General features: G+C 40.5%; 1 protein-coding gene across 4 annotated transcripts in view; it reads left to right on the top strand.

Annotated features, from left to right (window-relative positions):
* The window catches only part of LOC123000103 (putative ankyrin repeat domain-containing protein 20A5), a 388,417-nt gene extending 370,120 nt beyond the window's left edge, over positions 1-18,297 (top strand). For 2 of the 4 annotated variants that reach the window (XR_008961580.1, XR_008961578.1), the window contains exon 6: positions 12,023-13,909. Coding sequence is in view for 1 of the 4 variants with exons in the window: in XM_048216721.2 (XP_048072678.1) it covers positions 14,032-14,146; positions 14,304-14,349; positions 14,436-14,551 (277 nt within the window). In the remaining 3 variants the exon portion in view is untranslated. Of the gene's footprint in view, positions 1-12,012; positions 13,910-14,031; positions 14,147-14,303; positions 14,350-14,435 lie in introns of those variants that run through there. The other 2 variants (XM_048216721.2, XR_006409938.3) reach the window with 2 other exon arrangements.
* Positions 18,298-18,726: the final 429 nt, after the last annotated feature.

Here is an 18,726-nt window from a genome sequence, read left to right as displayed (position 1 = left end):
TTAACGATAACTGGAGAGGGCTACTCACATTTAGAGAGTCAAGGATGCTAAATAGTCCTCCCTTTTTCCTGTCTCCGTACTACGTTGGGAGGAGGAAGAGAGAGAGTTCCCAGAACTCTACCATGTTCCTGGGCAAGACCTACGTCCATCCTTTCCTCAAAACCCTCTTTCTATCTATTCAGTTGTCTTATTTGAACTGATCTATTTGACCCTTTATTCGTGTTGGTGTGAGTCACTTTAAGACTCCTAGGCCAGCCCTCATTTCCTAAACCACTGCTACTCAAAGCATAGTCCCTGTCTAGAGCAAGATAAAGAGCTTTTACCAGAATATGAACCAGTTATGTCACTAAGTATGCTCTTTAGTTCAGTTGACTGTTTTTTCCATAATAACTTTCTCAGTGAAGATATAGTACATTGATTTACACCCTTCCTAAGTGAAGAAACACCCACAGTGCCTTCCGTAGCTCACCATCCTCAGTCGTAAGCAAAATTTCCTGTATCGTTAGTTTCTTTTGAATGTTTCTGACACTTTTGGTTCTGAGACTAGTTCTTTCATGAGGACACTGCTTCCTTGTGGCTTGCAGTGGTGGCTGTTTTCACTACTGCAGCCCTCTTACCCCTGGGCCGAGAACTGGGGTTGGTATCGTACTTATTCCTCATTGTCACTTCTAGACCTTTCTACCTTCTTCCTCTTTAAACCCCCCCAAGTTCTGAATTCATGATCAGTGCTTTTTTTTTTTTAAGATTTTTTTTTTTTATGTTTGGTTTTTTTTTTTTTAAGTTTGGTTTTTTTTTTAAGATTTTATTTTATTTATTTGAGAGAGACGGAGAGAGAGAACTAGCAAGGAGGAGGGGTAGAGGGAGAAGCAGGCTCCCCCAAGGCAGACTGAGCCACCCAGGTGCCCTGCTTTTTTTTTTTTTTTTAACAAAGGTGGATTTTTTTGTTTTGTTTTGTTTTGTTTTAAGAGAGGGAGAGAGTTGGGGGGAGCGGCACAGGGAGAAGGAGAGAGAGAACCAAGCAGGCTCCATGCCCAGTGCAGAGCCTGATGCAGGGCTCCATCTCACAACCCTGAGATCATGATCTGAGCTGAAATCAAGAGTCAGGCACTTAACTGACTGAGCCACCCAGGTGACCCTTCATGATCACTGTTTGTTTCTCTTGTTATAGTCCTCTCTATACCTTCCTTGTTATACACCCGCTTATTACTCAAAGATTCAGTTCACCGTCCTACTCTAATACTCCTAATACTCATATCTGTAATACTCTAGTCCCTCAGTTCCTAGCCCTCCCCTCTTCCATTGAACTTGTTTTTTCTACTTTAGCCATTCATTCACATGTTCATCCTTCAGGCCAGAGCTTACCATATGGGAGGTCATGAATGAGCAGTTGGCCTGAGAAACAGTTGGCCACACACCTGGGTAGGCCTGAGTCAGCAGGAAGAAATAGGTCTGTAGTCCCTGAGAAGGCTGTACAAGTATGTATTAGTACTTCTAAGTATGACACAATGAAAAACAGCCTCAACCTTGTCATTTACTAACAACCGTAGAATCTCCAACACCAGCTTACTCTGTCAATCTTCATCTCTCCAGGATTTACATGCACTGATGTTTCACCTTTTTAAGTTAACTCAATGCTCAGTGTGGGGCTCAAACTTATGACCCCAAGATCGAGAGTTGCACATTCTACCACCTGAGCCAGCCAGGCTCCCCAAAGGCCTCAGTTTTTTCCTGGCCAGAGGCTGCCCCTCAGTTCCTCACCTCATGAGCCTTTCAACACGGCTGCTTGCTTTATCCAAGTAATCTAGCGAGAAAGCCTCTCAACAAGACAGAACGATGTGAATGTAGTCATAGAAGTTCCATTTTGTGACCATTGCTTTGTTTTGTTGGTTAGGAGCAAGTCACAAATGCTGCTCACATTCACGGAGAGTGTGATATGGGGCTTGAGTTCCAGGCGGCAGGGGTCATTTGGGAAGAATGGGTGCATGTTAGAATCAGCATGCCACACTTTTTTTTTTTTTTGGTTCTTTCTCTGACATTTCTATCCAATCTTGGTTAAAACCAACTCTTCTTACTCCGTGTATGTCTGGATTTGCTGCAAAACTGAATGTGACTGAACAAAAATATATGTATGACCATACTTAACTGGTCTTGCTTAAATTTATCACCACCGATTTGGGGGAGCTGTCATTATCACTCTGCAGTCTTACTGCGTTTCCCTGCATGACCTTCTGATAGATGTGATACCGTATTTTCTTCTAGTTTTCATGGTTGGTATTTTAAGTATTTAACTCCTTAATCCCCATGATACATGGTAGAAATCAAAACCCTCCCCCTAAATTTTTAACCAATTATTGCAACACATTGAATTGTCTACTGTTTATCATGGATAAAAATACCACTTTTATCCTAAATTCTTTTATATAGCTGAATTTGCTTTTAGATTTCCCATTCTCTTCCATTTCATCTAATGCCAGTGTGACACTTATTTTTAATCACACTTTTTTTCTGGTTTTATCATATGCCTTCTTATCTGACCATTCTAGTTCCTCTTTTCTTTTTCAAATTCTACTCAGCCATTCTCCTAAGTGGTGAACCATGGCAGTATAGTAGAATATTAAATTTGGTGGAATCAATTTGCTTTTTTCAAAGTGTTTTTTTTCAATACCCTAATATTTTGTTATTTAAAACTTAAAGCAAAGTAGCGCAGATTGAGTTTTGATCTGCAAGGAGCCCTTAAAGTCAGTTGTGTTAATAACAGGTTGTTCCATGGTGAAAACTACAAATTTCTTTTTTGTAGTTCCAGAAAATAGGGAACTTGTGCATCAGAAAGTGTAATTGAGAAATTCATGTTTTCCTTAGGAAAGGTTTTGAAATGTCCCATGTTAAAAATAAAATAACAACCTTTCAAGTACTGTCTTCAGCTAATGATAACTAGCTTGTTCTGTCTTAGCCTTGGGGTAGAAGTCCATTTATTATGACAGCAATATGATATAAGCTGAATGAAATTCTTCTCTTACAATAAATACTAACAAAAATATCACTGTGTTATAGATAACTTCTTACTCTTCTACATCTGGGGGCCATGCTGTTATCACAATATGGAAAGCAGATTGTAAGTGGTAGTCTTCCATATAAATAACAAATAAGCAAAAATTTTTCTAATGCAACATTGGGGTAAGAATAATATAACAGTTTGTGTAATGCATGTTTATGTTTTTAATCCTTGTAATACCATTTGCTCCCTATCTGATCAAATTATTTAATTAGAATTTATAATTATTATTAATTTTTAGTTTGATCTTGGGGTGCCTGGGTGGCTCAGTCGGTTATGCGTCTGCTCAGATTATGATCTCAGAGTCCTGGGATCAAGCCCTGCGTCAACTCCCTGCTCAGCAGGGAGTCTGCTTCTCCCTCTACCTCTGCTGCTCCCCCCTGCTTGTGCCCGCTCTGTCTCTCTCTCTCTCAAAAATAAATAAATAAAATCTTTTAAAAAAACCTTTTTTTTTAGTTTGATCTTGTTTGCTTTGTCTAGCCCTTTCTGTACTTGTTGGGTCTTAGGATCTAGCCCAGTTTTCTTCCCTTACATGTGATATTTGGGTAATTCATTTGTAATCCCATTTCATTTGTAAAATTCTATAGTTTTGTAATTTTTTCATTTTTAATCTGCAGTCTGTTTTTGGCCAGGACATAGTCACTGAAGCATAAATTCCGTGATGGCAGGAATTTTGTTCCCTCTGTTCTCATCACCTAGAACAGTGCTTTGCACATGCATGCTCAATAAACACTTCTTTAAAGGATGGATATAAACATGCATTTGCCATGTGACCCAGTTATTGCACTCATGCATATTTATTCCAGAGAAAATTGGTACATGAACATATGTAGCACTTCCATTATAGTCTTCCATCTGGAAGTAACTCCGATGTCCTTCAGCAGGCAAGTGGTTAAATGAACTAGTACTGTGGAATATTGTGCAGTGACAAAAAGGCCTGAACTACATGTGGACATATGTGTATACAAATGAGTGCATGTAAAACTGATGAGCTGAATGTAGTGAATGAAATGGTACCAATGTCGAGTTCCTGGTTTGGATCGATCTTATACTATAGTTACGCAAGATGTTACCATTGGAGGAAACTGGGTGAAGAATACACAGGACCTCCCTGTATAGTTTTTTGCAACTTTCTATAAATTTATAATTATTTCAGAATAAAAAGCTTATAAAAAATGAAAAAGCCTAATTAGTGCTTAGGCACATCCTGATCATGCACAGAATTAAAGCTACAGGGTTATTATTACCAGATATTCTTTGACAGCACTGTTTAAAAGATGTAGTAGTTTGCATGTGTTCTTTCATTAAGGAGCAGATTTCTAGTGTTTATGGTTCTTATTCTTTATCTGCCCAATCCAATTTTGGGTACTTAATCTTAAAACTCCTCAAAGAAACAAAACATCTCACTTTTCAGAAGCTCTTAATTTCAGATAAAGCTGGTATATTTGAATAATAATGACCTGGAGCTTTGTGAAAATGTCATGAACTATGCATTACCATCCATCAGTTTTAAAAGAAACCAATGTAAACATGAAAAAAGTAGAAAGAGAACCACCCTCTCTCACCGTAGGCATGATTACTTCTCTGTTACTCGTATACAAAAGTATGAATCATCTGACCAAGGATGCTAACTAGACAACCATTTTATGTATCTTAGAAACATGGTTCCCTGCACTAAGGAGTGTGGTCTGATGATGTTGTTTTTATATTAACCCTTGTCATATGATAGGGTAGAACTTATACTAATTAAGCACAGATTCTAAAAAGTACAGTTTTTATTTTAGTTTCCTGTTGGATATTGCCAATTTTGGTAAGATCCTGCAGAGTGGTATGACCTAGATCCCTAAAAAATCTCCACGGTCATCATCATCCTAGAGCTTATATTTTAGGAAAAGGATTCAGAGCAAGGATGCAATTTCTTGCCAAAAATACAGAAAAAATGGAAGAGTTAGAGAAAAGAAAAAAGGAAACTGCATACAATCAAAATAATTATAGTTGCTGGAACACCTGGGTGGCTCAGTCAGTTCAATGTCCGACTCTTGATCTAGGCTCTGGTCTTGACCTCAGGGTCATGAGTTTGAGCCCTGTGTTGGGTTCCACACTTGGTGTGGGGCCTACTTAAAAAAAAAAATTATAGCTGCTTCTCCCCCTCCCCCCTTTTTTGTTACCCTCCTATTGGCTTAATTAAACAACTCCTTAATCGAGGAGCATCCAGTATAGTAAGTAGAGGGGAGTTCCTATAGCTGCCCCTTGATAGTGACTTTTCAGATTCTTAATAATCTTCGTGACTAAAGTGCTATGTGTACCCTCCACACTTTTCAAGTCTTCGGTGTAGGAAATCTGACTTCTCATGTGGGTTTTCAAATACACAACCTAATGCAACTCTTTTCTTGAAGCAGATTCTTGAGAAGCATCTCACACTTTCAACAACATAAGCAGAGCACGTACATTCATGAAAGTTGCCTTTATGAAGGGTCACCTGTATTTGCATTAGTAACAACTTAGTGTGTGCTATTCAGTTGTTTCTCAGGCTGGATTTACCTGGGAACACAAATACAAACCAAACAGGAAACAGATTTCCCCCAAACAAACAAAACCCTCTGCCACTAGGGCCCACTGTCTTTACAATTTCCATGTTTAAGGGGCGCCTGGGTGGCTCAGTCGTTAAGCGTCTGCCTTCAGCTCAGGGCGTGATCCCAGAGTCCTGGGATCAAGCCCCGCATCGGGCTCCCTGCTCCACTGGGAAGCCTGCTTCTCCCTCTCCCACTCCCCCTGCTTGTGTTCCCTCTCTTGCTGGCTGTCTCTCTCTGTGTGTCAAATAAATAAATAAAATCTTTTTTAAAAATTTCTATGTTTAATACAAGGGAGGTCCATGGACTAGTTCACGGGTAAATCACTCCCTCTTTCACCCCAGATTGTTCTTGCCTATGGGGATAGCCTGCATGCTATATACCCAGTATCCCATGACTTGCCAAGAACTGCTCCTTAGATGTTCTTTCTATAAGGGGTGTTCTCACCCCACTCCTATTACTCTGCTTGCTCATTTCTCTTTTCTAATTCAGCCCTTTCAAATACTCAAGTGGGGAAAGAAGGGAATAACTTTTCCTCCTCCATGTTATACTCCATTAAACCACATATTATACCTTAGCGTGGTTTAGCTCATTTCTTTTTAGCACTGAGTAATATTCCATTGTCTGAATATACCACACTTTACTTATCCACTCATCTAAACAAGCATGTACAGGTTTTTCTGTAGTCTTAAGTTTTCAGTTCCTTTGAGCAAATACCAAGGAACGTGATTACTGGATCATATGCTAAGAGTATGTTTAGTTTTGTAAGAGAATGCCAAACTCTCTTTCAAAGAGTGTATATCATTTTGGATTCCCACTAACAACAGATGAGAGTTCTTACTGCTCTGCATCCTTGCTAGCATTTGATGTTGTCACTGTTCTAGATTTGGCCATTCTTATATTGCTTTGGCTATTCGAGGTCTTCAGTGGTTCCATACAAATTTTAGGATTGTTTTTTCTAGTTCTGTGAAGAACGTTGTTGGTATTTTAATAGGCATTGCATTAAATCTGCAGATTGCTTTGGGTAGTATAGACATTTTAACAATATGTGTTCTTCCCATCCATGAGCATAGAATGTCTTTCCACTTCTTTGTGTCATCTTCAATTTCTGTCCTACATTGGGTACTCCTTTCATCCAGACACCTTGGGGACACTAAAGAATGCAAGACATAAGCTGGCCCAGAGCAGATGAGTTGTGCAGCAGGTGCAAGCTGTGCTTTAAGAAGCTCCGCTTCTTTGGTCAGAGGATCCAGTAGACCCTGTGCTATTAATGGTGTCAGTGGTGGGGAAAAGTGGTACTGTGGATCTTAGTGCAAGCTCCAGTAGGAGAATCATAGTGCAGGCCCTTGGGGTTCTGATATTGATTCTCCACCAGAAGCTTGCCTGTAGAGGAGTCCTATAGTAGACAGAGATGAAGAAATGACTTGGTTTTAGTATTCCTTCTGAGCTCAGTCATTGGCTGGACACAGCCTGGTAGGCACAAGGCCTCAGTGTGAGCACTATGGTGGATATGAAAATGTAGTGGCTAGCTGCCTTCTGAGCTATAGCTCAACTGTGTTCTCATATTAGGTCCTTTTTCTTTTTAAGATTTTATTTATTTATTTGTCATAAAGAGTGAGAACGCACAAGCAGGGGGAGCGTCAGGCAGAGGGAGAAGCACGCTCCCCATTGAGCAAGGAGCCTGACGTAGGACTCAATCCCAGGGCCCTGGGATCATGACCCGAGCAGAAGGCAGATGCTTAACCAACTGAGCCACCTAGGCGCCCCCATGTTAGGTCCTCTTGAAGACAAATCTGAACAGTGCAACTCCATGGCCTCTATATTAGTCTGGGTCCAATTAAAAGACAGGAATGATATAGTAGTTTTTTTTAAGATTTTATTTATTTATTTGATAGAGAGAGAGGCAGCGAGAGAGGGAACACAAGCAGGGGGAGTGGAAGAGGGAGAAGCAGACTTCCCAGTGGAGCAGGGAGCCCGATGCGGGGCTCGATCCCAGGACTCTGGGATCACGCCCTGAGCTGAAGGCAGACGCTTAACGACTGAGCCCACCCAGGTGCCCCAAGGAATGATATAGTATTTTAAACAGTGGAAATTTAATATAAAGAATTACTAAACTATGATGAGAAAGTAATTAAAGGATGGAAAGATAATTCTGAAGGGTACCCTAGGGCTGAAAGAGAGCACCCCAAAAGGGCTAACTTGGGCAGGGGGTTCAAAGTTGTTGAAGAAGGTGTGATTGCAGCACAGTGAATGGCAGAGAAGTTTGAGTCCTGTGTGTCTGACTTCCTCTGTGTATCCAATTGCCAATCTTAACTCATTTGTGTCATAGCAGATTGTTGCTGTTTATCTGGAGATTGAGCCCTGGCCCTGGCCCATGTTCTGGTGTGCTGCTGCTCTTCTTGTTCCTTCTGCACCAACATCAGAAGTATTCTGCCCTAGCTGCGTACAGCCAGAGCACGCAGTCCCGCCCCCAGCCAGTGACCCTTCGAAAATGGATACCATGCCCCTAGCAAATGCTCTTGACACGCTACTCTCTCTGTGCACCCAGTCCTCAGCCTTAACTCTGCTGTATCCTTAAGGTGTCTGTTGCATCCTGCTGCACGTGGATATGATACACTGGAGGCCTAGCACTGCTCTGCTGGTAGGGGGGCTCGTTGTGCCCTGACACTCTCTATACATCCATTTGTCAGACGAGGTTCCCTGTGCTCCTGAAGGACATTTCCTGCTTGCATGATGACTAGCATGGACCAGCTTTGGCCTGGGCAACTCAGTGGACTGTGACCACACCTCCTTCAATGAGTTCTGAATCCCAGCCTTGGGAGTCAACCATTTGGGCAATCTTTCTTGGGTAATCTTATACCCTAGGGCATTTGGATTTCTCTTTTCACCTTTATAGTTGATCTACTGTTATAGTTAAGAATTTTTTTAAAAGACTTTATTTATTTATTTGTCAGAGAGAGAGAGGCAGAGAGGCAGGCAGAGGGAGATGCAGGCTCCCCACCAAGCAGGGAGCCCAACAAGGGACTCGATCCCAGGACTCTGGGATCATGACCTGAGCCAAAGGCAGTCGCTTAACCAACTGAGTCCCCCAGGCATCCCAATAATTTTTCATATTAAACTTTCCCTGTTCAAATTACTAAGCGGTTTCTCTCCTGATTGGACCTTCAGTGATACAATACATCCCTTCTTTCTGGAATGTGCTTCTCCCCCTCTCACTGGCGAACCCCTATTCATTCTTTAGGTTTTAGCTTTGATACTGCTTCTTCCTGTGCGTCACTCCCTGACTCACTACCCTTACCTTCACATGATTCCATAGGCCCTTTTGTGCTCACCCTAAATGTGGCATGAAATATAAAACTCGCCTCACTCCGTGAACACCAGAATGTTATGTCTGTTGTTTCCTCATTGACTCTCACAATTCCAGAATAAAGGTTTTCAGTACATGTTTCTGTTTGAACTTTATGGTCCCCTCAATGGGGTTCTTCAGGGTCAGAGATCTCCAGTAGACACTGGCAGATCATCCTCCACACACTTGAACCCTCATATTCTAATCATGGTTTAATTACAATGTAGTTTTAGTTTTCCTCAGTAGATACAGTGGGATGCAAGGGAAGACATGTCCAAAAGAATGAATGAACCAGTTATGGAAAAGTGTTTGATGAATGTCTTGGTAACTCTTAAGAGGAGAAAACGTTTGTAACAACCCTGAACTGGAATTGGAAAACCTGAGCTAAGGGATTTGTTAAGGCATTCATATCTCAGTTGTTTTTCATCATAAAACAGATATTACTCTAACACATTATTAATTCCATTAGTATAACTATCAAATGAGTATGCAGCAAAACTGAACCAGGGCATCTTTGAGCTTTAGATGGGGATGGGAGTTCTAATCAAGAACTTTCTAGAGAATGTCTGTTCTAGATCTGACATTAGTTTGCACAGAAGCCTGGGAGTCAGAAATCTTAGGTTTCAATTGATTGTGAGAAACTCTTTGGGTATCCACATAGCATCTGACCAAGGAACACAGAAGCTCAGAGTTGGCCTATCATACACTGTTTGAGTATCTCTGATCTATAGAAAAACACTAGAGTCCCCCAAATTCTGCAACTTACCTAGAGTCCTGGTATGTGGTTCCTATCTCCTTATAGCCTGGTAATGTCTTTGACCCTCATTCCAGGTTGCATTAGGAAATGTCAGAGTCTTCTGTTCAAATGTTACTACAGAGAGCCTTTACTGGTCTCATAAGTCACCCTGGGGAATTCTGAGGAGACAAATAAAAGGCAAAAGATAATTTTCTAGCTGGCACCTGTAGGAGACAAATATTTGTTGATCATAGTGGAAACCATTGACACACACCAAAACCGTTTGTCTAGCTAAGCTGGATCGGCCTGAGAAATGGTTTGTTGTTGTTTCTGTTTCTGTTTCTTTGTTGTTGTTCATTGCTCTTTCACCAGTGAAGACACCCATTCTGGAACTAGTTACCTCCTCAGCAGGGACCCTCGTGCTCTCCAGAGCTCTGTATGTCATTCCAGCAGCAATTTCGGCTGAAGATGCAGACCCTTGATTTCTGAGTTGCTAATTCCAAACAACTTCTTGTCAAATCATTCAACCTACAGACACAAAATGACATTAAATTTCCTCTGAAGAATAAGTACCTAAATTTATATCCGTGTATTTGCCTTGCCGTAAAAATAGACACCAAACTTTCAAATTTTGCTGGTGTATCTTGTGCAACAGTGGTTTCTGTTAGTTTTTATTTTGGTTAATTTTTTTTTTTTTAAGTAAGCTCCATGACCAATGTGAGGCTTAAACTCATAACCCCAAGATCAAGAGTTGCATGCTCTACCAACTGAGCCAGCCAAGGGCTCCTACTTTGGTTAATTCTTAAAATCATTAACAAATGTAATAGGAATCTGGTGAGTTTTGGGTTAGCTGGTTTTGTATTAGCTGTTGTCATGGGTCTGCTCCTGTTCCTGTCTGTCTGCTTCATCCACAATATCAGGTATAGCTCAGATGTAAGTACTGGATCAAGTACCACATTAAAAGGAGTTTCTGTAGACACTCAGTATACAGCCTATATGTATATATAAGCCACATGACCCATCTTGTTTGCATTTTACTTGATTTTTTTTTCAATTGCATCATACCATTCTTCAATATTAAATCTTTCTGGTGAAATATTTACCATCCAATTTGTGCCTTCCCTAAGCACCTGCCAGAAACTGACAACTTCTGTTAACAAAACTGTAGCTTAAAAAGGTTTTCACTCTGTTGCCAAATAAATATACTGGTATCGAAACAATAACCGTTTACAAATTATAATGGAAAAACATACCATCACACTAGAAAAATGAAAAAGCCCATATATAAATATAGCAAAAACAATACAAAGAAAAAAAAGAAGTATGCAGGATTTATATAAGGAAAAAGACTACCAGAAGCTAATGAGACTTAAACTGAAAGACATAACATGTATCTAGGTACACCAATTCAAGATTGATTCTGCTAAAATTAATTCTCTTAACCTAATTACAGACAAATTCTCACTGTGAATTCTTTTAATTTGGCATAGTGATTAAAAATTCATCTCAAATAATGTAGAGGTAAATATTGCCAAGAGAATACTGAAAGAGAAGATTAGGAAGGGGAACTATAGATCTGTAATGGATATCAAAACATATTTTATAAAGAAGTTAAAATAGTAGAGTACGGACATAAGAAGAAGACTACCAGTCAACTGAACAGAACACAAAACCCAGAAACAGAAAAAACCATACCTGAGAATTTAATAATGGTGAAGTGGAATTTTAAATTACATGAAAAAAGATGGATTAGTTATGACAAGCAAATAACTATTTTTTAGAAAGTTCTTAAAAGTTGGAGCACCTGGGTTAGGCATCTGACTCTTCATTTCAGCTCAGGTTATGATATCAGGGTCCTGAGATCAATTCCTGCCCCCCCCCCCAGCCGCCGCTCCGTGCTTGGGGTGGAGCCTGCTTAAGACTCTCCTCCTCTCTCCCTCTTCCACTCCTGCTGCCCCTCCCCCCATCTTCTCCCCACCCCCATTCTCTCAGAAAAACCCAAAAAAACAAAACAAAAGAACTTATATGTTGCACCATGCTCCAAAATAAATCTTGGACTGATTAAAGATTTAATTGGGAAATAGCAAATAATAAAAGTAAAGAAAATGTAAACGTAAGGCTGGGCCAAATGGGAGGATTAAGAGGCATGCAGAAATGCATTTTCATTTCACCTGGAGAACGTGCATAGTTTTCCCCTCATAAGTTTGCACTTGATGATACATATTGCTGAAGTCTCTGACCATGAAACAGATCTCTTTCTTTCCTTTTTTTTTTTTTTTTTTTCTTAACGATTTTATTTATTTGACAGAGAGAGAGAGAGTACAAGCAGGCAGAGCATCGGGCAGAGAGAAAGGGAGAAGCAGGGCTCCGCTGCGTGAGGAGCCCGACGGGGCCTCGATGCCAGGACCCGGGGTTCATGCCCTGGGAAGGCAGATGCCCAATGAACTTAGCCACCCAGGAGCCCCTGAGAACGCCTATTGCTGCATCTGCTCAACTCCATGGAGACCAGCTGGCGCCCAGAGGGATATGGAAGAGGAGTAAACTGAGGGAGAGTTTGTTTTAGGAAGTTTTCTGGGGGACGAGGCATTCAGCATCCTGAAGATCCATGCACTCTAGTCCCAGTAGTATACAAAGACTGCTTTTCCACACCGGCGAGTCTAACTTCTGCAAATGTGCAGAAACGCTCAGCCAACTCCCACCAGCGTTTGAAGGGAACCCTTTCAATCATTCCCACACAATCACTGAAATTTCAGAGGTTTGGGCCTCGCATGTGTGCTCTGGGCACCGTTGGCCACCGGCCCTCCGTGAGCTCCCGCAGCGATGCCCGCCTCTGAAATGGGCAAGCGCATTTGTGTTCAGCGTCATTGCTTGGTTAACGGTTACTCTGCGCTCAAAGATTCCAAACCCCGGAGCTTTGCTACTGTGATGTAGTGGCGAGGTCAGTTTGCCTTATCTCTAGCCCTAATGTTGGGCTGTAGAGGAGTGTGTATTTTATTTTTAATGGACATCTTTTTATACGATAATGTTGTAAAAAAGATCTATTCCATAATAGATCATGACCTGAGTCAAAACCAAGAGTCGTATACTCAGGGAACTGAGCCACCCAGGTGCCCCTAAGTTGAAAAATTTTAAATTGAAGTATTAGGACTTAATCTCAACTGAAGCTGTTCCTCCTTCCTTTCAAACGAAAACGTTTCTGAAGATAGGAAATTGTAAAAATTAACCTTTAACTGCCCTTTTGATATTTATGAGTATTTAACACTAATATTGATAATTGGTAATACTTGATTTTCATAAGATCTATAAATCTAAATATTTAATAAAATGAGTTGTCCCTGCTTATTTGAATCCTGAGTTTCCTTTGGCTTAAAGTTTATTAAAAATCAGAGTAAGAATTACTTTAAAAAATTCATTATTTTAGTCTTCTTTTCCAATAATGCTTTCAAGAACTAAAATTCATTTAAATGCCAACCATATGACTAGAACTGCAATAGACCTCTTGTATATATCATTATTTCATTTAATGTAAGGCACCATAGATTGTATGATGTCCCACTATTTTATGTATCAATAAGAAATTTTTAAAAATTCTGCCAATTATAGTTGTAAGACATTTTGAATTATAAATTGCATCCTAATGTCAGAGATATTAAAAGGTGACAGAATAAGCATCGTAGAATCACTGAAATATAGTATTCTTGGAAATCCTTAAAACGTATCTGCAAAGTAGGCATAATTGTATCACTTTACCTAATTGGAGTGTTGTCTTTGTAAAGTAGCAGTGATGGTAATAGTTATCATAATATTATGTAACAATTTTTGAGATGTTATTTGTGGTAGGAACGGTTCTAAACACTTTGCATAGATGAGATCACTACTCTTTATTTTATTTATTTATTATTATTATTTTTTAGTAATCTCTATTCCCAACATGGGGCTCGAATTCAGGACCCTCGAGATCAAGAGTCACATGATCTTCAGACTGAGCTGGGCAGGGAACCTGAGATAACTGTCTTTATCCCCATTTTGTTGGTGAGGAAATTGAGGATAAGGCTAAGCGACAACTATGAAGCGACAGTTAAAGTAGGATTCAAACCCAAGTTGAGCTGAATCCTGAGGTCATGTTCTATCTAATCTGATAGGCTGCTCTTTTATTAGTGTGGTGAATAATCTCTAACAAATATTGTCCTTTCTTCAAAAGAAAACTAAATCTTTGTTTTGGAGTCATAGAAATAAGATGCTATTTAACGTTTACAATTACATGAATTAATTGCATGCTTTGAAATAGTGCACTATAATTTCCTAAAAAGTTCTTTCACTTTCATAGGACTGCTCTCCATTTGGCCTGTGCCACTGGCCATCCAGATGTGGTGAGTTTTCTAGCAGACAGGAATTGCCAGCTTAACCTCTATGATAAAGAAGATAGGACCCTGTTAATAAAGGTATATTGTAGCAGCTGTGTCTGCCTGAGATGGATTTGGTTTAATTACTTGGAATGAAAATTTATTGCATTTAAACATAACTAATTGGTGAAACTTGTGGCATGTTTACTTTAAATTCTCAGAATTTACACTCTCTTTATTGGTATAATACTGACAGGCTGTGCAGTGCCAAGAAGAGAGCTGTGTAACTATCCTTTTAGAACATGGTGCTGCTGGGTGTTATACACAAGTAATAAATCATGGAACTTTAAAAAATTAATAAATAAACTTAAAAAAAAAAAAAAAGAACATGGTGCTGATCCGAATCTTACAGACGGTAATGGCAGTACCGCGCTCCACTATGCTGCCGTTGATCAGAACGTCTCAATAGTAGAGAAGCTGCTTCTACATAATGCAGATAATTGAAGGAAAAAACAAGGTACAGATCAACTTTATTTATAAAGTATTTGAAATTATATATATATAAATTATTTTTAGCCACAAAACATTTTATTTATATATTTATTTATATATATAATATATATACTGAATTCTATACACAAGTCCTGTCATCATGGAAACAACTCCGAAGCCAGCGCAGGGAGGGCTAGAGAAATGTAATGCCCACGGAAAGGGCAAAGTTCTGTCTCCCAGCCACCCTTCCACCCCAGAAAGAAAATCTTCCCATTAGTGCTTGGGAGTGGACAGTGGGCTCAGAGCCCACAAATGATTGAAGGGCTAAAGGGGAGGGAGGTGATGATGGAGGCTGGGTACTGTGCAGGGGCTTAGGAAATGGGTGCTGCTGGGGATGGGTGGGAGACCGTGACCCGGCGGGGTAACTTGGGTGAGTGCATGTAGGAGGAGAAAGCAGCAGGTTGCAGGGCCTGGGCACTCCAGGCCCCAAGGTTCTGAAGATGAGAGCAAGGGGATCGGGTCATGACATCCTACAAGGGCATGTCCTTGTGCTCACAGCTACTCTGCCCACCATGTACCACACTGGGGTCTCCCGTTTCAGAGAGTAGTTCCTGCTCAGCCTTGTGTAGCTCCCCAGTGGGGTGGTAGCTGTACATGGGGAGTAGTTGATAACCACGCTTACCAGTCCACCTGCTATTTCTTTGACATGCATTACCTCTCAGCACTGCTCTTACCCCTCTCTCCTTTCCTGGGAAGGCTGCACAGCCAGGCCCTGAGCTAGATATCAGCCCAGTTAGGAGCTAAATGTCCAGGCTTTGAACCAGATGTCAAAGATCATGGTGACCCTTTGATACATGATAGGGATCAATGGCAGTGGCTTTGTAAAAGCAAACCCTCTTGGGTTCCCTAAGGAATTAAAGTCTGGCAGTGGCCAACATTCTTGACATTCCAAATAATTGTCGAGTGTTTCCAAAAACAAGTTGCTCAATTTTTTTTTATGACAAAAACTAGTGATAGGAAGATGCAAATGTGTTTGGACACCAGAGGTTGTAGAAGACAAATAGAGTACAAGGGAACAATGGTCTGTTTCCCGTGACATTGAAAGGAAGCACAAGGGTTAAACAATACTTGTGGATTGGAATCTCAGCTTGGCTTTTTTGCAAATGGCAAAATCTCTCTGAGCTCTATATGTTGCTCTGAGAAGTAAAGGAGGTAATTTATGCAAAAATCCCTAGGATGGTGCTTGGCACATGGTAGTTATGGAAGACCTGCATTGAGGATAACAGGTACTGACAAAAAAGACTTTCAGGTTTAATTCACTTAGAAATTAGGACCAAAACTTTATGGTAAATGATAAGAACAAGGTACCAACCCATAAACAAATAGGACTGTAATTGGAATTTTATCTCAAAATATAAAAAAAAAAAAATTTTGAAGGCTGATTTTAGATATAATCAGGCTTAGACTATAATCCATAGCAAATTCTTGTTCCAATGCCCTCGGTGGAGGGCCCCACCCTGGGGGCAGGAAGCAGATCTAAGCAGCACATTGCCTGGGGCTTAGCTCCAAGGCAAATCACCCAGAGCAGCAGAAGGGGGGACAGCCACCTTTTCCTAGTTGAGCTTCCTCCTCACAGCTATGCTGACCAATGGAACAGGATATGAATATGCATATGAATATGAATGATATGAATATGCATACCTCTAATTTGTTGCTTACACTGACATGATCCAAAAGCCACTGGGTCGGGAGAGACCCAGCAGTTCCCTAGAAGCTCTCTCAAATTCTTTCCCTCAGGGCCTCCATCTTTGCTTATGTCATAATTCTGTCCCAAATTCCTCCTCAGAGCTTCCCTTAAGATGGAACTGAACAGACTACACACAGTTCTGCTTCCAGTTATTTCTTATTTCCTTTCATGTGGCTTTTCAATTTTAATGTAATTAGCATTGCTGAGAAGGAGCCCCATTACCAGAGCAGCTGCACTGGGTGGACACAGTTGAGCCTTGGTTCAATTTCCTCTTCCATGTGGTCAGTCTCCACATGTGTTCTTCAAGATCCAGAACATCTGGTGTCAGCCTTGATCAAGTAAGCCAACTTATTGGGGCTGCGGCTAAAACCTGAATAGTGATCTGCAATAGGGGTCAGAATCCCTGTTTGCTTTGCTTTTCCCTCCTTTGCAGCCCAGCCTTGACCTGTGGGCAGGCCCGCTGGCAGAAATGTGCTGCCAAAACTCAGAGAGAAACTCCCTAGTCTAGTCAGAGGACCAGAAGGGCCCTCTGAGTGCCAGAGAGTGTGGCAGGAATCCCTAGTGGTTTTCCTTTTTCCTCTCCCTTTTACCTCCCAGCCCAGTCCCAAGGCCAACCCCAGCTGGGGAACTGCTTTGCTGTGGCAGCACTCTGACATGTAAAACCCTGAGAGAAGAGAGAAAACCTTATGCTGTCCAGAGGAAGCGGGGAAAGAGGCCCCTGGAGGCAGAACGTGTGTGGGTAACCCCAGAGATAACAGTGCTAAAGAAGGTGATCTCCCATTCACTTTATGAACTCGGAAGTCCTGGACTTGCCACGAGCTGAGCATGCTCTAAACACACCCGCAGGAGCTTAACAAAAGCTTCAAGAACTGAACTATGTTATAAATCACTAGCCAAATCCTAGCTAGATTAAAGCCAAAGTGGTACGCATCAGGTAGACCCAACCAACACAACAAAGGTGGAAACCAAACTAATGTTGGAACTGCCACCCAGAGAATAAGAGACAGAAATTATAGTTGGACCCTAACTCCATTAATACCCATGAATGTGCATACTTAAATTATTGTCATGGTCAACAACAGCATAATTACAAGGATTCAAACTACCTAAAAAAATCAAATGCCCATAAGGGATGTGTTCTGACTGTAGTTAAGACCGGTTGATGGGTAAAAAGGTGTTTCTTAAATAGTTGAGATTCTTGAAAAGAAGTAATTTGTCAAATTTTTAAGCATTAAAAGCCATTCTACAATTTATAGTTAGCAAAGAAAGGATCTATTAAAGTGAAATCAAATTTAGACAGATTGTATCAACAATTTCACAAATCCTCGGTAGTGAGATACAAGTGAGTGTCTAGCATACCTCAGAATTAAAAGGTGACAAAACCACTAGAGGAAAAAAGATGGTTTTTCCTTAAAGATATGAGAGGCATAGATTCATCTCTTTTCAGGGAATATCTTTCATTATGTACAATTTAATAAGCCTTAATAGGTAAGAACTTCTCAGGAATTAGTGTCTATCAAATTAAGTTATAATCTTTACCTAAGAAAATATCTTTTTTTAATTAATTAATTTATTTTTTTAAAGTTCCATGATTTACTTGCATATAACACCCAGTGCACCATGCAATACGTGCCCTCCTTAATACCCATCACCAACCTATCCCATCCCTCCCCCGCCCAAAGCCCTCAGTTTGTTTCCCAGAGTCCATAGTCTCTCATGGTTCCTTCCCCCTTCTGTTTACCCCCCCCCTTTCTTCTTCCCTTTCTTCTCCTACCGATCATCCTACTTCTTATGTTCCATAGATGAGTGAAACCATATGATAATTGTCTTTCTCTGCTTGACTTATTTCGCTTAGCATTATCTCCTCCAGTCCAGTCCATATTGCAGCAAATGTTGAGAAATCATTGTTTTTGATGGCTGAGTAATATTCCATTGTATATATGGACCACATCTTACCTAAGAAAATATCTAAGTGCTCTACAAATTCATTAACTGGCTATACCAATGAATAATTTAGACAGAATAATTAACCCAAATTTGTCTTTTCAGATGAAAAACTTTTACCTAAAAGTAATAATAGTCCTTTCATTTAAAAATTCAAGTTAACTTTTGTTTAAAAGCCAAGTTTGGTAAACTAATATGTGGACAGTGCCCTTCTTTTTAAAAAAAGATTTTATTTATTTATTTCAGAAAGAAGAGAGAGCATGAGTGGGGGTGGGGGGTGGAGGGGTGGGGGGGGCAAAGGGAGAGGGGAAGCAGACTCCCCACTGGCCAGGGAGCCTGACTCAGGGCTCCATCTCAGGCCCCTGAGATCATGACCTGAGCTTAAGAGAGATGCTTAACTGATTGAGCCACCCAGGTGCACTGTGGACAGCACTTTTACAGGGAATTTTGGAAACTGTGTTTTTACGTAATAGTCAAATTGAGAAGTATAAAGATT

This window comes from Ursus arctos, unplaced genomic scaffold, assembly GCF_023065955.2.
Source record: "Ursus arctos isolate Adak ecotype North America unplaced genomic scaffold, UrsArc2.0 scaffold_26, whole genome shotgun sequence".
NCBI classification, from domain to species: domain Eukaryota; kingdom Metazoa; phylum Chordata; class Mammalia; order Carnivora; family Ursidae; genus Ursus; species Ursus arctos.
Note: the sequence above shows the minus strand (reverse complement) of the source record. Positions and strands in the feature narration are given on the sequence as shown.